Genomic DNA, 16,234 nt, shown 5'->3' with positions numbered 1-16,234 from the left:
GCCACCACGGCCACCCACTGAGGAGCTGCCCAAGCCCATTGGCCAAGTAACTACTATTCTTGACTTTTATAGTCATCACTCCCAGCATTTAGAAGCCAAAACTAAGGTTTTTCAAAGATCCACAAGTTGTAAAAAATAGTGCTAAAGAAAAAATTATTCTGCCACTTGTTTAAATGGTAAGGAAGACTTCCTTCAAAGCTGTTGTAATAGAGTCAACTTTATTGCCATAGGGAAGAGAGGTAGGTCCCGGTTCTAAGCATAGCAAAGATAGCTGAACCAGGTGGATGGCAGTAGAAAATTGAAAGAGGAGATTTCAAAGAATTCTTGCTAAGGGCAGGTCAGGACATCGATGTCAAAGGTGGCAGGGTGAGGACCTGATCAGATACCAAGAGTGGGGGGATTTTCCCTAAACTGACTTAGCAGGATTCCTTGCTAAGCCTAGTCAATGCAGGCCAGGTAAGGACAAGGATTAGGACAGGCCCAGAAGGCCAAAATCCAGGTCTAGTCTACTCTACAAGAGTCTCATCAGAGAAGTCCAACTGAAGCCAAGGAGAGAATCTGTCAGGACTGTATAATTTAACCACACCTTTTTATTTTTCGAAGTGAACAAAATAAAACATTTAAAATGGGTGAATCTTGTGGTCAATTATAAATAAATACAACTGGGGGAAATTTAAATGTATGTATTTAAAAGCAACGTCTCTAAAGGCTCCTTTCTCTGAAACTCAGTTTCAGTCAGAGCCAAAATGTAGGCAGTGACAGATTTTCAGAGCATGCAGGGACCTAGCCATCAAAAGATTTTTAACTTAAGTCTCAGATCTAGTGGTAACCGGCATCCTGGACACGTTAACTCACACAGCAGAGCCTCTGATGTTTCGAGTGTAAAAGGAAAGAATACTATTTTATGCTCTTTTGCCTGTATCAAAAGGGATGCTGAAAGGCTCAGATGGCCACACTGAAAGGCAGTAAGTGTGGCTGCTCTTCTCTCTCAAAACCCAATAAATAAAGAGGTAAAAATTGTGCAGACCGCGGTGCTTTGAAGGCCTGGCATTCGCTATGATTTTGCCTCAGTTGAACCACACCTCTAAATGTATCAATAATCTAGAACCATGGTTCTCAAACTTTAGCATGCACAGGGATAACCTGGAGCGCTCCTAAAAATCAGATTACTGGACCCCATCCCTCGAGCTTCTGATTGTTGCTGGGGTGCAGCCCCAGTATTTGCGTTTCTGACAAATCCAGGGAGCTCACTTTGTGGACCCCTGGCTGAGAATTTTCAGGAGAGCCTAGTAGGCTGGGCTAGAGGTCCATTGGGCCCACTTAGGTTTATCTGGTCTTAATTTGCCCCTTCTGTCCTCTCATGACAGCCAAGGAGCAGAGAACTTCGTTAAAGCCCAACCCCGGGCGCGTTGTTATCAAGCTGTTGACAGCCAACCTCCGGGTCGCCTTTCCCACCGGCCCTCCCTCCGCGGACGCAGGCCGAGGCCCGATAAGGTGACCCGGAGTCACGCGGCCGCGCGCCCCGAGGGCCAGCACGTCCTCCGCCCCCGGGTCTGCGGTCGCCCGGCGGATCGCAGGGCGGAGCCAGGCCGTGGGTCCTCAGGCAAGTGACGCGGGCGGCTGGCCGGGGCGCCGACTGCGGAACCGAGAAGCTGGAGAGCGGACATGTCGAGGGTCGCTCGCGTGCTCTTTGTGCTGCTGGCGCCGCTGCTGGTGGGATCCACGCTTGGCTCACGCGTAAGTCCCCAGGCCGCCGCGCGGGCGTGCAGCGAGGGGCACAAGCTGGCGGGGGCCCGGGCTGGGGCTGCGGCGCCCGGGGGAGGGTTAGGGCGGGGGTCCGGGCTCGGGGTGCGCCCCAGCAGGCAGCTTGGCAGCTGGCGGAGCGCAGGCAGGAGCCCGGCCCGCCCGTCGGGGGCGGGCCGGGCGGCGCGCGTCCTTCCCAGTAGCTCGTCGCTCGCGTGTGCTCGTCGCGCGGACCCACTTCCCCACCGGTGCATCCAGGGGGTGAGATGAGGGCCGCCCTAACCTTTCCGGCTTTGCAGTTTTCCGGGAGGGGGTGCCAAGCAGCGCGCGTTGTTGGGGGCGCCCTCCCCCGCCCAGCTTGAGCTCTGCGGAGCGCTCCGGAAGGAGAAAATGGGGTCAGGAGAGGCCCTCGCGGTGGGAACATCGGGTTCATTCCCTTCCAAGTGTTCTCTTTCCAAGCATGTCGTCCCTTCTCGTCCCTCCCGCCGCCTGCTCTTTTGGCGTGGGTTAACCAGGTCTTCAGGGTTTGGCGGTCCAGCCCCGGGGCGGGCGAGAAGCAGGCTGCAAGGTGGCAGCCGGCGTTGCCCGGCGGGTGAGGGCGACCTCGGGCGCACCGGCCAGAGATGAGGCCAGCACGGGGGCCCCGGAATCGCCTGGGGAGCTCGGCTTAGCGGCTGCGGAGACGCGGGCGCGGGGACCGGAACTCGCTCCTGCCCTCTGTATGTTCAGCGAACCAACTTGTGGTTCCTCCAGAGTTTGGGTGAGCTAAGTCTGGCACGTTTTAGAAGCGGAAGTTGAAATTGGGGCCCGCTGACTTGTAAATTCCGCCCTTTGATAGGAGGCCTATCAGTAGCATGCCTAGTGCATACCTATACCTAAATCTGAGGTCGAGAATCTTAAATATTTGGAAGATAGCTGCTGAAAATATTTTCATTTTGGGTTCTTCTTGTAAAGAGATTACCTCAAGCTGAGTATTTGCTAATCCCTGTCTACTCCATTAGTGCTCCCCTTGCCCCCCTTTTTTGCCTGGGAGGCCTGGAGGAACCCTGGGGTGAGAGCTGGCAGGCCATGAGGACCACAGGCAAGGGTGGAAGTGGGAAATAGTTTCAGGGAACAGGGGCAGAGGAAGATAGGTAGGGGAAGGCAGATCTTGGAGGGTTTTGGAAGGGGAGAATTTATGGATGGAGTGCTGGTGGGCAGGGCAGGCCCCTGGGTAATAGTTGTTGAGCATAGTTGGGCAGCATCATTTAGCAAGGGGGTGCCCTATGACTGGCTGGCCCAAAGCCCACACCGGAGGCTGGCTTTACCCCAGGAATTCTCCTGTCAGGTGTCCCGGTGTCCCTCCTGGACCTAGAATTGAAGAAAGACATCAGTATACCAGCTCTGCATGATTTCTTTGCTTATTATGTTGATTTACAACAGTGGTTCTCAAACTTTAATTGTCCTTGAAATTCAAACAGACATTTAAAAATTCTATTAATTTATGTAAGAAATAATAAATCCATAATATGTTAATAAACTTTGTATATATCTGTAGAAAAATAACATTCCCCCCCACATTTTAGGGTAAAGAGTAGCACTGTTTTACATTTTGCACATCTCTTTCGTGTCTGCCTTAATAGATGACACTTGGAGTCTCATAGCTACTTCTGCATTCCCGTCTTGCTGTATCACATGTCCCAGAGCCTGTGGAAAACTCCACTGTACACTCATGAGAGAAGGAGAATATAAAAGGCAGTTCTAGCTTACTGTTTTCTGGAAATAGTTTTGACTGATTGGACCCCCTGAAAGAGTCTCCCCGGACCATACTTTGAGAACTGCTGATTTAGAATAATGTTTTCCTTATTGTCAAAAGAAGTTTATATATATTGTGGAAAATATATATTCAGGAAACTGCAAGAAAATGAAAACTGCCCATCATGTTACAATCCCATGTGTTTGTGTTTTAATTACCAAGTATTTGAGTGGCTTGGTTTCAAAGCGGGTTGGGCAGATATAAGTGGCCTTCAGGTTTTGAATAGGGATAAGGAAGCCCTAATATCCTACAAAGCTGACGCAGGTTCCTGGTTGCAGGCGGAGCCGACCTGGAAACCTCTCCTGGGCCACTGCCCTTTGTAAGAAACTCACCTTCCAGAGCCCACCTGCACAGAACTGGCAGGGGACCCTCTTAGCCACAGAGAGAATGGCGATCTTCAGGCAACTGTCCCTAGGTGCAAAGGCCGCCCTGGCTGCTGGCACTGTCTTCGTGTCCATGATTGTCTCCCGCTCCTACCTGGCGGGGAGCCTTGAGCTCAAGGCCTGGCATTGGTTGTTCCGCCTGCAGCTTGCCCTGTTTGCCAACTCGCTCATGCTTATTGGCTCCCTCTACATCTGGCATAGCACAGTCAGCAACCTCAGCCACTCGTCAGCCGCAGAGTCAGCCTGTTTTCGGCTTTGGAAGATGACTATTGTGGCATTTCTGGTCCTGGCCCATTCCAGTTTCTTCACCATGCTCTTCTTAGTGGCCGAGGAACCCTACCTCTTTTCCTTGGCGGCCTACGCCTGCCTCGGGGCGTACATCATCATGCTCTTCTTCCTCTGTACCCTCAGCGGTATGGAGCAGGCCTACCAGCTTCTGGCCTGGCGCAGTGGCAGGGGCGTGGGCAGCCTTGACAAGGCGAGGAGGCTGGCCCTCAGGCCGGCACTGGCAGTGGTGGTGACCGCTGTGCTCAGCGTGGCCGGGCTTCTGAATGCTGCCCAGCCCCCGGCCGTGAACACCGTGCAGGTGCCCATCCATCAGCTGCCCCCCTCGATGGACAACCTCAAGATGGCACTCCTCTCCGACATTCACCTGGGTCCCACTGTGGGCAGGACCAAGATGGAGATGTTCGTGGGGATGGTGAACCTGCTGCAGCCGGACGTCACAGTGATCGTGGGCGACCTCTGCGATTCGGAAGCCTCCATCCTCCGGACCGCTGTTGCTCCCTTGGGCCAGCTGCACTCACGCCTCGGCACCTACTTTGTCACTGGGAATCATGAGTACTACACATCAGATGTCAGCAACTGGTTTGCGCTGCTGGAATCCCTGAATGTCAGGCCCCTTCACAACGAGAATGTGAAGATTTCTGCCACGCGGGCCCAGCATGGTGGTGGTGGTGGTGATGGTGAGGATGACTGGATCTGCTTGGCGGGGGTGGACGACATTGAAGCCAATATCCTGCACTACTATGGCCACGGCATGGATCTCGTCAAGGCCCTGGACGGCTGCAGCCCAGACCACACCACCATCCTGCTAGCTCACCAGCCCCTGGCTGCCAAGAGAGCCCTTCAGGCTCGGCCAGACATTAACCTGATCCTTTCTGGGCACACACACGCTGGGCAGATCTTCCCCTTGAACGTTGCAGCCTATCTCCTGAACCCCTTCTTTGCTGGTCTCTACCAAGTGGCCCAGACTACATTCGTGTATGTCAGCCCAGGCACAGCCCACTACGGGATTCCCATGAGGCTGGGCAGCAGGGCGGAGATCACGGAGCTCATCCTGCAGCGGGCTTCCTGAGCCCGGCCCTGCCCTGTATGCCTCCTCATCGCCCTTGCCCTTCACTCTCGACCCTCTTCAGAGCAGGTAGCCTGATTTACCCCCTACAGCATCTCCCGCCCAGCTCTGCCAGTACACGCCTGGTCACAAGCCTGGCTGGAACAGTGATTTGTGGTGGGGCTGCTTGGCAGCGTCCGGCTGGCTGACTCTGTAGGTGGCCACTTGCTTTTCTTATGCACTACAGTCACATATGTAAGAACAGGCCTCTCTTTTCGGATGACATTGTGTGGTATATTCCCTCTGGGGAGCTCACAGGGATGAACCCAAGCATGGTGTTGCTTGGAAGGGACACCTTGCGAAAGCGGAGTAGGGAAGGAACTCTGTTTTTAATTTTTAAACCCTCTTTAGGACTTAGTTTCCCGAATCATTGATCCAGAGCTTTCTGGGAAGGGGCAGCGTTACTAGGTAATTTGGGAGAACAGGTGAGATGGAAGCCGCTTTGGCCGCAGGAGAGTGTTTTCCTTTCCCTCTTGGTTCTGTGGAGTCACTTTATTGAGGGCATCAGCAAAGCCCACTGGCATACAGGGCTTATCCTCTTCCAGGCCTGAAGTGATGCGGTTTAACTGCCTGGGCCCCCGGGCCTCTGGGGTTGCAGGCGTTGGGCAGAAGTAATGGTACTGCTGCTCAGGAATTCAGAGGGTGTTTGCCTCCCTCCTGTCCTTATACAACACTTGGGTGAGGTCATTAGGGACAATCTATTGAGAGATAAGGGAAATGAGGCAGAGAGGGAGGGTTTAGGCAGCGGACAAAGCAGGTTCTGGGTTAGAAGCCGGGTCTTCTGCGTCCCAGTAAAAGTACTCTTTGCACTGTCTGATGGCTAAGTAGCTATGCCTGTTACCAGTGAGCACAGGATTCAAATGCAGCTAAACATGTAAAGACAGCGAACAAGGGCTAGGACCTGATGGGTTTTGAAAGTAGTTTGCTTGAGGCTGATGTCAACTCACCCAGAGATACATGAGCCAGCCTGGGAAGGGAGTTGGCTAGTTTCAGTGTAGGATGTCTGTCATATTGGAAGAAGAGTTAGGAAACTGGAGCTGCTCCCAGCCCTCACCCTAGGTTTAGGTTGGATTTTTTGTGAGAAACAAGTTCATTCTGTACTGCTGGAGGAGTTGAAGTGTCCCTGGAGAGTGGCAGGGCCCTGTGCTCTGGCAGGACCTCAAGGCCTTCCCTCTAGTGGGACCCTGGCTGCAGAATGCTGGGCATCCCACCTGGAATATGGGAAACCCCTCCCTGTCCTGACCCCATCACAGCTGCCCTAGGGCTCTGCCCACAGATCCTGGACCATCCCTGCCAGCCACTGGACCCCAAAAAAGCAGGCAGGGGTTACCATGTCTAGAGGGCCCCACTGCTGTTGCCACAGCCTTTGTGCCAGAGGTAAGAAAGCCTTTGGCCTGGGGTGGCAATAAGCACTCTTGTTAGAAAAGGCCTCACTGAGAAACTGGGGACCTGGGTACAGTGTTGACTTTCACTGTGGCTGAGAGTTTCTGCGACAGGGAATGGTGGCACCCCTCTGCCTGGAACAAAGATGTCACTCTGCTACTGCTCACCGGGCCGGTGGTGTCCTGCAAGTGACTTGCCCTCACTGAGCCTCAGTTTCCCTCACCTTAAAATGGGGATAATTATCTACCTCAAGATTATTTCATAGGGAGAATATTAAAACATGGGTGCAAGAGTCGCATGTGGACGGTCACAGAAAGCATGTGATGCTGTTCATTCTGAAACATCACATGGGGTGTGCTGAGGAACAGTGCTGGGCCCAGGTGCCCAGAAAGTCTTTGGAGCAGCCAGTTCTGGGGAATGTGTGGGGGCAGTGTGCTGCCAGCTGCCAGGGCCCAGTGATGTGTCAGAGCAGCACCTGCTGGTGTTTGTTTTCCCCTACTTCTTTACTGTCTCCATGTGTGTGCTCTGCCTGACCAAAGGAAATTTCTTCATTTTCCTCCTAGTGTCTAAAGGAATCCTGGGGGGAAATGGGGGGTTCTGGAGATCACCTTTCTCATTTCTGGGTAGCCGAGGTATTGACAGCAGGCCTTCCAGTCAAGTTTGAAATGTGTCTGAGTAGAGATTTCAGTGGTTTCCTTACTTTTTACCCCCTTGTGTTTCATCATCCTCACAGCCAGGAATAAGTTGGGAGAAAAGGGGAGAGAGCCCTGGAAAGCCTTTCTTTTCATTCATTTTGTATGCAGTGGGACCACAGGGTAGTGGCTCAGCCCAAGCCCCCCGACTCCCTTCCCCATAGACTGCTCCATGCTCACCACCCCTCCCAGCCTGAGGAAGGGGCTCCTCCAAACCATCTCACTTTCCTGTGACCTGACCCCACTTAAGGGATCATTCTAGTTGCCATTCCAGTTCTCCATTGTTTGCAGACTGAGCTAGTTAGTGCCATTTGGCGTTCCACTCTCGGGGGCAGCTAGCAGCACTCAGCTTGCCTACTGTGCTAGACAGTGCCCTGGTTGCTTGATTTTGGAGCTTTCTCATCAGTGCCCTGAGCTTCATGAAATCAGCTTGTCTTGGTCCTATTTTCACTTTGCCTCTTTGTCTCTTTCTCTTGAATGCCATCATTTTGTGGGCTTGTGGTCCTTGCTCTGAAGTTCTTGCTTGACTGGTTCCTTTCCATTAACAGAATAAAACAGGTCCATCCTGTGTGTCCAGGGGATACTCGGCAACACCTTTACTTGGTTTTATTCCATGATGTGGTGGAAGTTTTCACAGCAGAAATTTCTCCCTTACTATGCAGATGTGGCCCTGTTGGCCCTCTCTCTATAGCACTTGTCGCATCTCTGTTCCCTGTTCTTCACTTGTTTACACAAATGTTTACTTAAAGCTTAAAATTCTTTCAATCTGTGAAACGCAAGCTAAAATAAAATGGGATGCTTTTTCAAAATTAACCATAGCATGTATAGTGTGATACTACTGTTGTAAAATCTCAGTAAATTAATCCTAACTGCCATCCATTCCAGACATCCATCCAACCTTTCTTTTCCTTTTATTTTGTTTTGTTTTATACATTTTATGGTGAAACTTTTAAAGTATTCACAGAGTACAGAGAATGGCATAGTGAATCCCCAAATCTCATCACGCAGCTACAACAATTGTACCTAGTCTACTGTTCTTTCTCATCTATCCCTGCCCTATATTCTGTCTTTTTTCCTTTTTGGCTGGAATATATTAAGGTAAATTTTAGGAAACGTAATTGCACCCAAAATACTTGAGTATGGATCCTTTTTAAAGAAACATATCCATAATGCTGTTGTATCCAATGCAGTTAACAATGTTTCTGTGATATAATCTACTACCTACTTAGGAGATTTGGAGCTATAAGCCAGGTCTTCTACCTCTCAAAAGTGTTTTTTCCACTGATGAGGATTTAGCTATGTATGTTTCAGGTGAGGACAGGATTCAAATGGAGTTAACTGTGTAAGGAGTTAGTGTTCCGTTTTTCCTGATTATCTCAGTTGTCTTTTTAAAATTGTGGTAAAAAGAAAAGAGCATGAAATTTATCATCTTAATGATTTTTAAGTCCACAGTTCAGTAGTGGTAACTATATTCACACTGTTACGAAACAGATCTCTAGCTTTTTCATCTTTTAAGTCTGATACTCTATCCATTAAGCAATAACTCTGCTTTTCCCCACCCCCAGCCCCTGGGAGCCACCATTGCACTTTCTGTTTCTATGAATTTGACAACTCTGAGTACCTTATTTAAGTAGAATCTTACAGTATTTGTTTTCTTATGACTGGCTTATTGCACTTAGCATAATATCCTCAGTGTTCATCTACATGTTGTAGCATGTGACAAGGCTTCCTTCCTTTTTAAGGCTGAATAATATCACATTGCATTATAGACCACATTTTGTTTATCCATTCATCCATCAGTGGACACTTGGGTTGCTTCCACCTCTTGTCTATTGTGAATAGTGCTACTATAAATGTGGATGTGCAGATATCTCTGTGAGGCCCTGCTTTCTATTATTTTGGATCCAGAAGTGGATTGCTGGATCATTTACTAGTTCTGTTTTTCACTTTTTGAGGAACCTCCCTTCTGTTTTCCACCATAGTTGAGACATTTAAAAATCCTACCAACAATTAACAAGGGTTCCATTTTCTCTACATCCTCATCTAAACTTCTCTCTTTTTTTTAACCAGCAAAAATGGGTTTATTCAGGAATAGCAGAGAATTGTAATTTGGAACATGCAAGCTACAGCAAAACCATAGGCATGTCCCATTTTTTTTGTTTGTTTATAGTGGTCTGAGTTGATAACTTATTGTGGTTTTGATTTGCATTTTTCTTTTGATTATTGATGTTGAGCATCTCTTCATATGCTTGTTGAGTGTATATCATCTTGGAAGAAATGACTGTTCAAGTCTTTTGCTCATTTTAATATCAGGTTATTTGATTTCTTGTTGTTGTTGAGTTGTAGGATGTCTTTGTAAACTCTAGATACTAACCCATTATATGATTTGTAAATATTTTTTCCCATTCCATAGATTGACTTTTCACTCTGTTGATTTTGTCCCTTCATGTGCAGAAGTTTTAAGTTTGATGTCACATTGTCTATTCATGATTTTGTTGGCTGGCTTTCGTATCAGATACAAGAAATCAATGCTAAGTTCAATATCATGAGGCTTTCCCCCTGTTTTGGATCTAATGTTTAGGTCTTCTATCCATTTTGAGTTATTTTTTGTATGTGGTGTAAGGTAAGGGTCCTACTCATTCTTCTGCATATGGATATCCAATTTTCCTAACACCATTTGTTGAAGAGACTGTCTTTTTCCCCCACTGAGTAATCTTGGCACCCTTGTCAAAGACTATATTTGAGCGTATACAAGAGGTTTTATTTCTGGCCTCTTTGTTCTAGCCTATTGGTCTGTTTGTCTGTCTTTATGCCAGTACCACACTGTATTGATTACTGATTAATGTAGCTTTGTAATGTATCTTAATGTATCTTTTGAAATAAGAAGGGTGAGTCTTCCAACTTTGTTCCTTTTCAAAATTGTTTTGCCTATTTGAGGTTCCTTGAAACTCCATATGAATTTTAGGATGAAGTTTCTAATTCTGCAGAAAATGTCACTGGGGTTTTGATAGAGATTGCATTGACTCTGTATATTACATTGGGTAGTACGGATGTTTTAACAATACTAAGTCTTCCACTCCATGAACACTGGGTGCCTTTCCATTTATTTGTGTCTTCTTTTATTTCTTTAAGCAGTGCTTTGTAGTTTTCATTGTCCAAGTCTTTCATCTCCTTGGTTAGGTTTACCTAAGTATTTTATTCTTCTTCTTTTCCAATTGAATGTCTTTTATTTCTTTTTCTTGCTTAATAGTTCTGGCTAAGGCTTCCAATACTATTTTGAATAGAGGTGGCAAGAGTGGGCATCCTTGCCTGGTTCCTGGTCAGAGAGCAAAAGCTTGCAATCTTTCACCATTAAGTATGATGTTAGCTGTGGGCTTTCATATATGCCTTTTATTATGTTGGAGGTAAATTGCTTCTATTTCTAGTCTGTTGAGTGTTTTGTCATGAAAAGGTGTTGTATCTTGTCAAATCTATTTCTGCCACAGTTGAAATGATCACATGGTTATTGTCCTTCATTCTGTTAATATGGTATATTTATATGATTGATTTTCATATGTTGAACCATCCTTGCACTCCAGGAATAAATCTCACTTGGTCATGGTGCATATCCTTTTAATGTGTTCTTGAATTCAGTTTGCTGATATTCTCATGAGAATTTTTTGCATCAATATTCATCAGGAATATTGGTCTGTAGTTTTCTTATGTCTTTTGTGGCCTTGGTATTAGGGTAATTTCGATCTCTTAGGATGAGCTTAGAAGTGTTCCCTTCTTTTCAGTTTTTTGAAATAGTTTCAGGAAGATTAGTGTTAATTCTTCTTTAAATGGTTGGTAGACTTTTCCAGCATTATCATCTGGTCCTGGGTTTACTGATTTAATCTTCTGACTAGTTATTGATCTGTTCAGATTTTCTACTTCTTCATGATACAATCTTCCTATATTCCTGTATATTCTGGGAATTTATCTATTTCTTTTAGGTTACACAGTTAGTTGGCATACAGTTGTTCATAGTAGTCTCTTATAATCCTTTTTATTTCTGTGGTACTGGTTATGTTTCCTCTTTCATTTCTGATTTTAATTGAATCTCCCCTCTTTTTTCCCCTTAATGTAGCTAAGATTTGTCAATTTTGTTGATCTCAAAAAACCAACTCTATATTCATTGATTTTTTTTCTGTTGTTTTTCTTTTCTTTTTTTAGATTCTGAAGTTTTATTTAACAAGAACTAAAAGATGAGTCAAAGTCCTTGGCTATCCTCAGTCTCTGGAGTCTTGCATTTTCTTTTTTTCTTTTTTGGTCTCATTAATCTACAATTACATGAGCAACATTATGGTTACTAGGCTCCCCCCATCATCAAGTCCCCACCACATACCCCATTACAGTCACTGTCCATCAGCATAGTAAGATGCTATAGAATCACTACTTGTCTTCTCTGTGTTGTACAGACCTCCCTGTGCCCCCCAACCCCCACATTATGTCTGCTAATCATGATGCCCCTTTTGCCCCCTTGTCCCTCCCTTCCCACCCATCCTCCCCAGTACCTTTCCCTTTGGTAACTGTTAGTCCATTCTTGGGTTCTGTAAGTCTGCTGCTGTTTTGTTCCTTCAGTTTTTTCTTTGTTCTTATACTCCACAGATGAGTGAAACCATTTGATACTTGTCTTTTTCCACCTGGCTTATTTCACTGAGCATAATACCCTCTAGCTCCATCCATGTTGTTGCAAATGGTAGGATTTGTTTTCTTCTTAAGGCTGAATAATATTCTATTGTGTATATGTACCACGTCTTCTTTATCCATTCATCTACTGATAGACACTTAGGTGTTACTTCCATTTCTTGGCTATTGTAAATAGTGCTGTGATAACATAGGGGTGCATATGTCTTTTTCAAACTGGGCTCCTGCATTCTTAGGTTAAATTTCTAGGAGTGGAATTCCTGGGTCAAAAGGTATTTCTATTTTGAGTTTTTTGAGGAACCTCCATACTGCTTTCCACAGTGGTTGAACCAATTTACATTCCCACCAGCAGTGTAGGAAGGTTCCCCTTTCTCCACATCCTCGCCAACATTTGTTGTTGTTTGTCTTTTGGATGGTGGCCATCCTTACTGGTGTGAGGTGATATCTCATTGTGGTTTTAATTTGCATTTCTCTGATGAATAGGGACATGAAGCAACTTTTCATGTGCCTGTTGGCCATCTGAATTTCTTCGTTGGAGGAGTGTCTGTTCAGATCCTCTGCCCATTTTTTAATTGGATTATTTGCTTTTTGTTTGTTGAGATGCGTGGGCTCTTTATATATTTTGGATGTCAATCCTTTATCGGATATGTCATTTATGAATATATTCTGTAAGTCTGCAGCTGTCTTTTTGTTTTATTAATGATGTCCTTTGCTGTACAGAAGCTTTTCAGCTTGATATAGTCCCACTTGTTCATTTTTGCTTTTGTTTCCCTTGCCGAGGAAGATATGTTCATGAAGAAATTGCTCATGTTTATGTCCAAGAGATTTTTCCCTATTTTTTTTCTAAGAGTTTCATGGTTTCATGACTTACATTCAGGTCTTTGATCCATTTTGCGTTTACTTTCGTATATGGGGCTAGACAACGATCCAGTTTCATTCTCTTGCATGTAGCTGTCAAGTTTTACCAATACCAGCTGTTGAAGAGGCTGTCATTTCCCCATTGTATGTCCATGGCTCCTTTATCATATATTAATTGACCATATATGTTTGGGTTAATATCTGGACTCTCTGTTCTGTTCCACTGGTCTGTGGGTCTATTCTTGTACCAGTACCAAATTGTCTTGATTACTGTGGCTTTGTAGTAGAACTTGAACTTGGGAAGCAAGATACCCCCTGCTTTATTCCTCCTTCTCAGGATTGCTTAGGCTATTTGGGGTCTTTTGTGGTTCCATACAAATTTTAGAACTATTTGTTTCAGTTCTTTGAAGAATACTGTTGGTATTTTGATAGCGATTGCATTGAATCTGTAGATTGCTTTAGGCAGGATGGCCATTTTGACAATACTAATTCTTCCTAGCCAAGAGCATGGGATGAATTTCCATTTATTAACGTCCTCTTTAATTTCTCTTAGGAGTGTCTTATAGTTTCAGGGTATAAGCCTTTCACTTCCTTGGTTAGGTTTATTCCTAGGTATTTTATTCCTTTTTATGCAATTGTGAATGGAATTGTTTTCCTCATTTCTCTTTCTGTTAGCTCATCATTAGTGTATAGGAAAGCAACAGATTTCTGTGTATTAATTTTGTATTCTGCAACTTTGCTGAATTCAGATATTAGTTCTAGTAGTTTTGGAGTGGAGTCTTTAGGGTTTTTTATGTACAATATCATGTCATCTGCAAATAGTGACAGTTTGACTTCTTCTTTACTGATCTGGATTTCTTGTATTTCTTTGTATTGTCTGATTGCCATGGCTAGGACCTCCAGTACTACGTTGAATAACAGTGGGGAGAGTGGGCATCCCTGTCTTGTTCCTGGTCTTAGGTGAAAAGCTTTTTTGTTGTTTTTGTATTCCCTATTTCACTTTTCTGTGTTCTAAATTTTCATTTCTTCTGCATTTACTAGCTCTAGTCCTTCTACAAAGAACTTGCCTCATCAGTTGTTTGGTTCATATGAAAAAAGTGTACAGAGTGCCATATGTAAGATTATTCTCCTTTATTCATCAGTTTTCAGAATAATAAGTAGATGCCCAGCAACTTCAAGGAGGACTAATAAGCTTTTCTTTTGGGTGGGAGAAAGATGTAAATTTGGCTATTTTTATAGATCTGATGTGTTTCAATCTATCAAAATGATAAATCTTTTGATGCTCAAAATATTCCATCTTTGGCCAGTGAGAGCCATTTCAAATTGGTTTCTGTGTCATTTTGTTGTGACCCTAATAGTTTTTTGTGTTTTTTTTTTTTTTTTTTTTTAGTTTTAGGCTTATTTTGCATATGATCTGCCCCAGTCTTAGATTAAGTTATTTCTTGAGGGAGCCCAGATTCCTTTTAAGTGGGAAATATTTAGACCACAACTTAAGTGCTAGAGGAGCTAAGTGCTACTGGCTAGTGTCACTTCTAAGGTGTTTCAGTGACTTGCTAGGAAATTAATATGTTTTAAGGAAGACAAAAAAAATTATATTAGTGTTTCTAATTCAAATGGGAGGTACAGGTTTTTTTTTACTCAGACTTTATTTTTTTAGAGCAGTTTTAGGCAACAGCAAAATTGAGTGGAAGGTATCACGATTTCAAGTTTTTATTTAACTTTCTTTGATTTTATATTTGTATTTCTGTTTCATATTGCGCATTTTGGTTCCTAACAACACAATGTAGTTATTTACTTTACCCTATTACATGTATTAAAGATTCAGAATACTAACAAAATATTGTTACTAGGAGGAGATCTACTGGATGGATGCAGGTTTGTTTGACCCGAATGCAGTTAAAGATGTATTTTTATCCTTAGGCTAAATGTAGTCAAATATGATTTCAAATTCTCTTGAAATGTTTCTTTCCTGTGTGGACAATTAGATCTGCTTTTGTCAGTTAAGAATTGTTTTGTATTTTTTAAATTTATTTTTGTATTTTTAAACTATAATAATCTTTTCTCTGAGATGGGGGGAGGGGAGCAGAATTAAATCTAAATGTCCATGAGTCCGAGAGTATTGGGAGCTAGTTCCAAACCTCATTTCTTCTCCATTCTGCTGTTTTCCTCCCTCTTACATTGTAATTTACAGTCTTTATCCACAGGCTTGTGAAATGCTAAGTAAAAATCTTTTTGGAACAAGATGGGCATAAATAAAAATAGAATGCACAGGCCATAGCAGACCATGTACAAATGCCTACAGATCCATATTGATTATCGACATCCCCTGTGGTTGTTTTGCCCCTCCAGCCTGTCTGCTGTAATGGTACTTCCATGACACCTGATGTTTGGAAGGCTCTTAGCCCTGGCATAATCAGAGTTTGTTTTATAGTCATCTGAAATATTTCTTCTCTTGCCCTTTGTTCTGTCTGTGAGGTAAGGGATCAGGGAAGCCTCTATGTGTAACCAACCCTCTGCTCCTAGCTTCTCCCTTTCCTTTAATCCTTTCTCCCCCAACCCTAGGGTGCTAGCAGTCCACAAGGATTGGGTCTCTGCCACCCTAGAGCTACACAGCTCACATCAGGGGTTCGCCAGCCTGTTGGGCCTCTGGGGCGAGTTTGAAAGAGTATGTAGGGTCCTGGGGATGGAGATTCATTGAACAGGTGCTTCCCAGAGTTATACTGAGGGACCTGAAGATGGGTCATCATCACATAATCAGCATGACCCATAACCTGTGATGTCACTGAGCTCCTCTGATTTCTTTATTCTAGGTGAGGAATGTGTACAAATAATGCAAAGATAATTATTTTTAGTCCTGAGGATTGGGAAGCTTGGGCAATGTTCACATTACCTGGTGATGTAAATATCAGTTTTATGTTTAAATATTTAGGAAATGATTACTACTGAAATAATCTAATTGAAATAAATAATTTTTAAAATGTTATATTGGACAGTATTAGGTTCCTGATGTGTATTTGGTCCTAAGGTATTTTGTTTGTACCCGTGTCTTTTTTCTCCAGTTTCATATGCATTATGTACATGGGGGACCATGGGAAGGCACGGGTTTTGCCTTGCTTGGAATTGCATTTTATAATTTTCTGTGACGTCATGCATTGTAAATACTGATGCTGCCACACCCCTGCACTTGTAAAATAAAACCATGTTTTTCTCTTCAGTACTCCAGTCCATTGCCAATTAATGTAGAAGGGGTGGAATTTGCACAAATTGTACGTTCTTTGTATCTTGGGGGAATGAACTCTGAAGGCAGCTTTCCTTCTCC

At 44.6% G+C, this 16,234-nt stretch overlaps 2 protein-coding genes across 3 annotated transcripts in view; both read left to right on the top strand.

The window, feature by feature from the left end:
* Positions 1–1,600: 1,600 nt before the first annotated feature.
* Positions 1,601–16,234, top strand: part of GLB1 (galactosidase beta 1) — a 76,779-nt gene continuing 62,145 nt past the window's right edge. The window contains exon 1 of one of the 2 annotated variants that reach the window (XM_037008643.2): positions 1,601–1,737. In XM_037008643.2, the coding sequence (XP_036864538.2) occupies positions 1,666–1,737 (72 nt within the window). In that variant the 5' untranslated portion in view covers positions 1,601–1,665. Of the gene's footprint in view, positions 1,738–2,374; positions 2,504–16,234 lie in introns of those variants that run through there. The other variant, XM_037008644.2, reaches the window with a different exon arrangement.
* TMPPE (transmembrane protein with metallophosphoesterase domain) lies at positions 2,365–16,129 on the top strand. Its single transcript, XM_037008645.2, has 2 exons — positions 2,365–2,503; positions 3,817–16,129. The coding sequence occupies exon 2, from the start codon at positions 3,926–3,928 to the stop codon at positions 5,276–5,278; it is 1,353 nt and encodes a 450-aa protein (XP_036864540.1). The 5' UTR covers positions 2,365–2,503; positions 3,817–3,925; the 3' UTR covers positions 5,279–16,129.

This window comes from Manis javanica, chromosome 15, assembly GCF_040802235.1.
Source record: "Manis javanica isolate MJ-LG chromosome 15, MJ_LKY, whole genome shotgun sequence".
In the NCBI taxonomy this organism is placed as follows: domain Eukaryota; kingdom Metazoa; phylum Chordata; class Mammalia; order Pholidota; family Manidae; genus Manis; species Manis javanica.
Note: the sequence above shows the minus strand (reverse complement) of the source record. Positions and strands in the feature narration are given on the sequence as shown.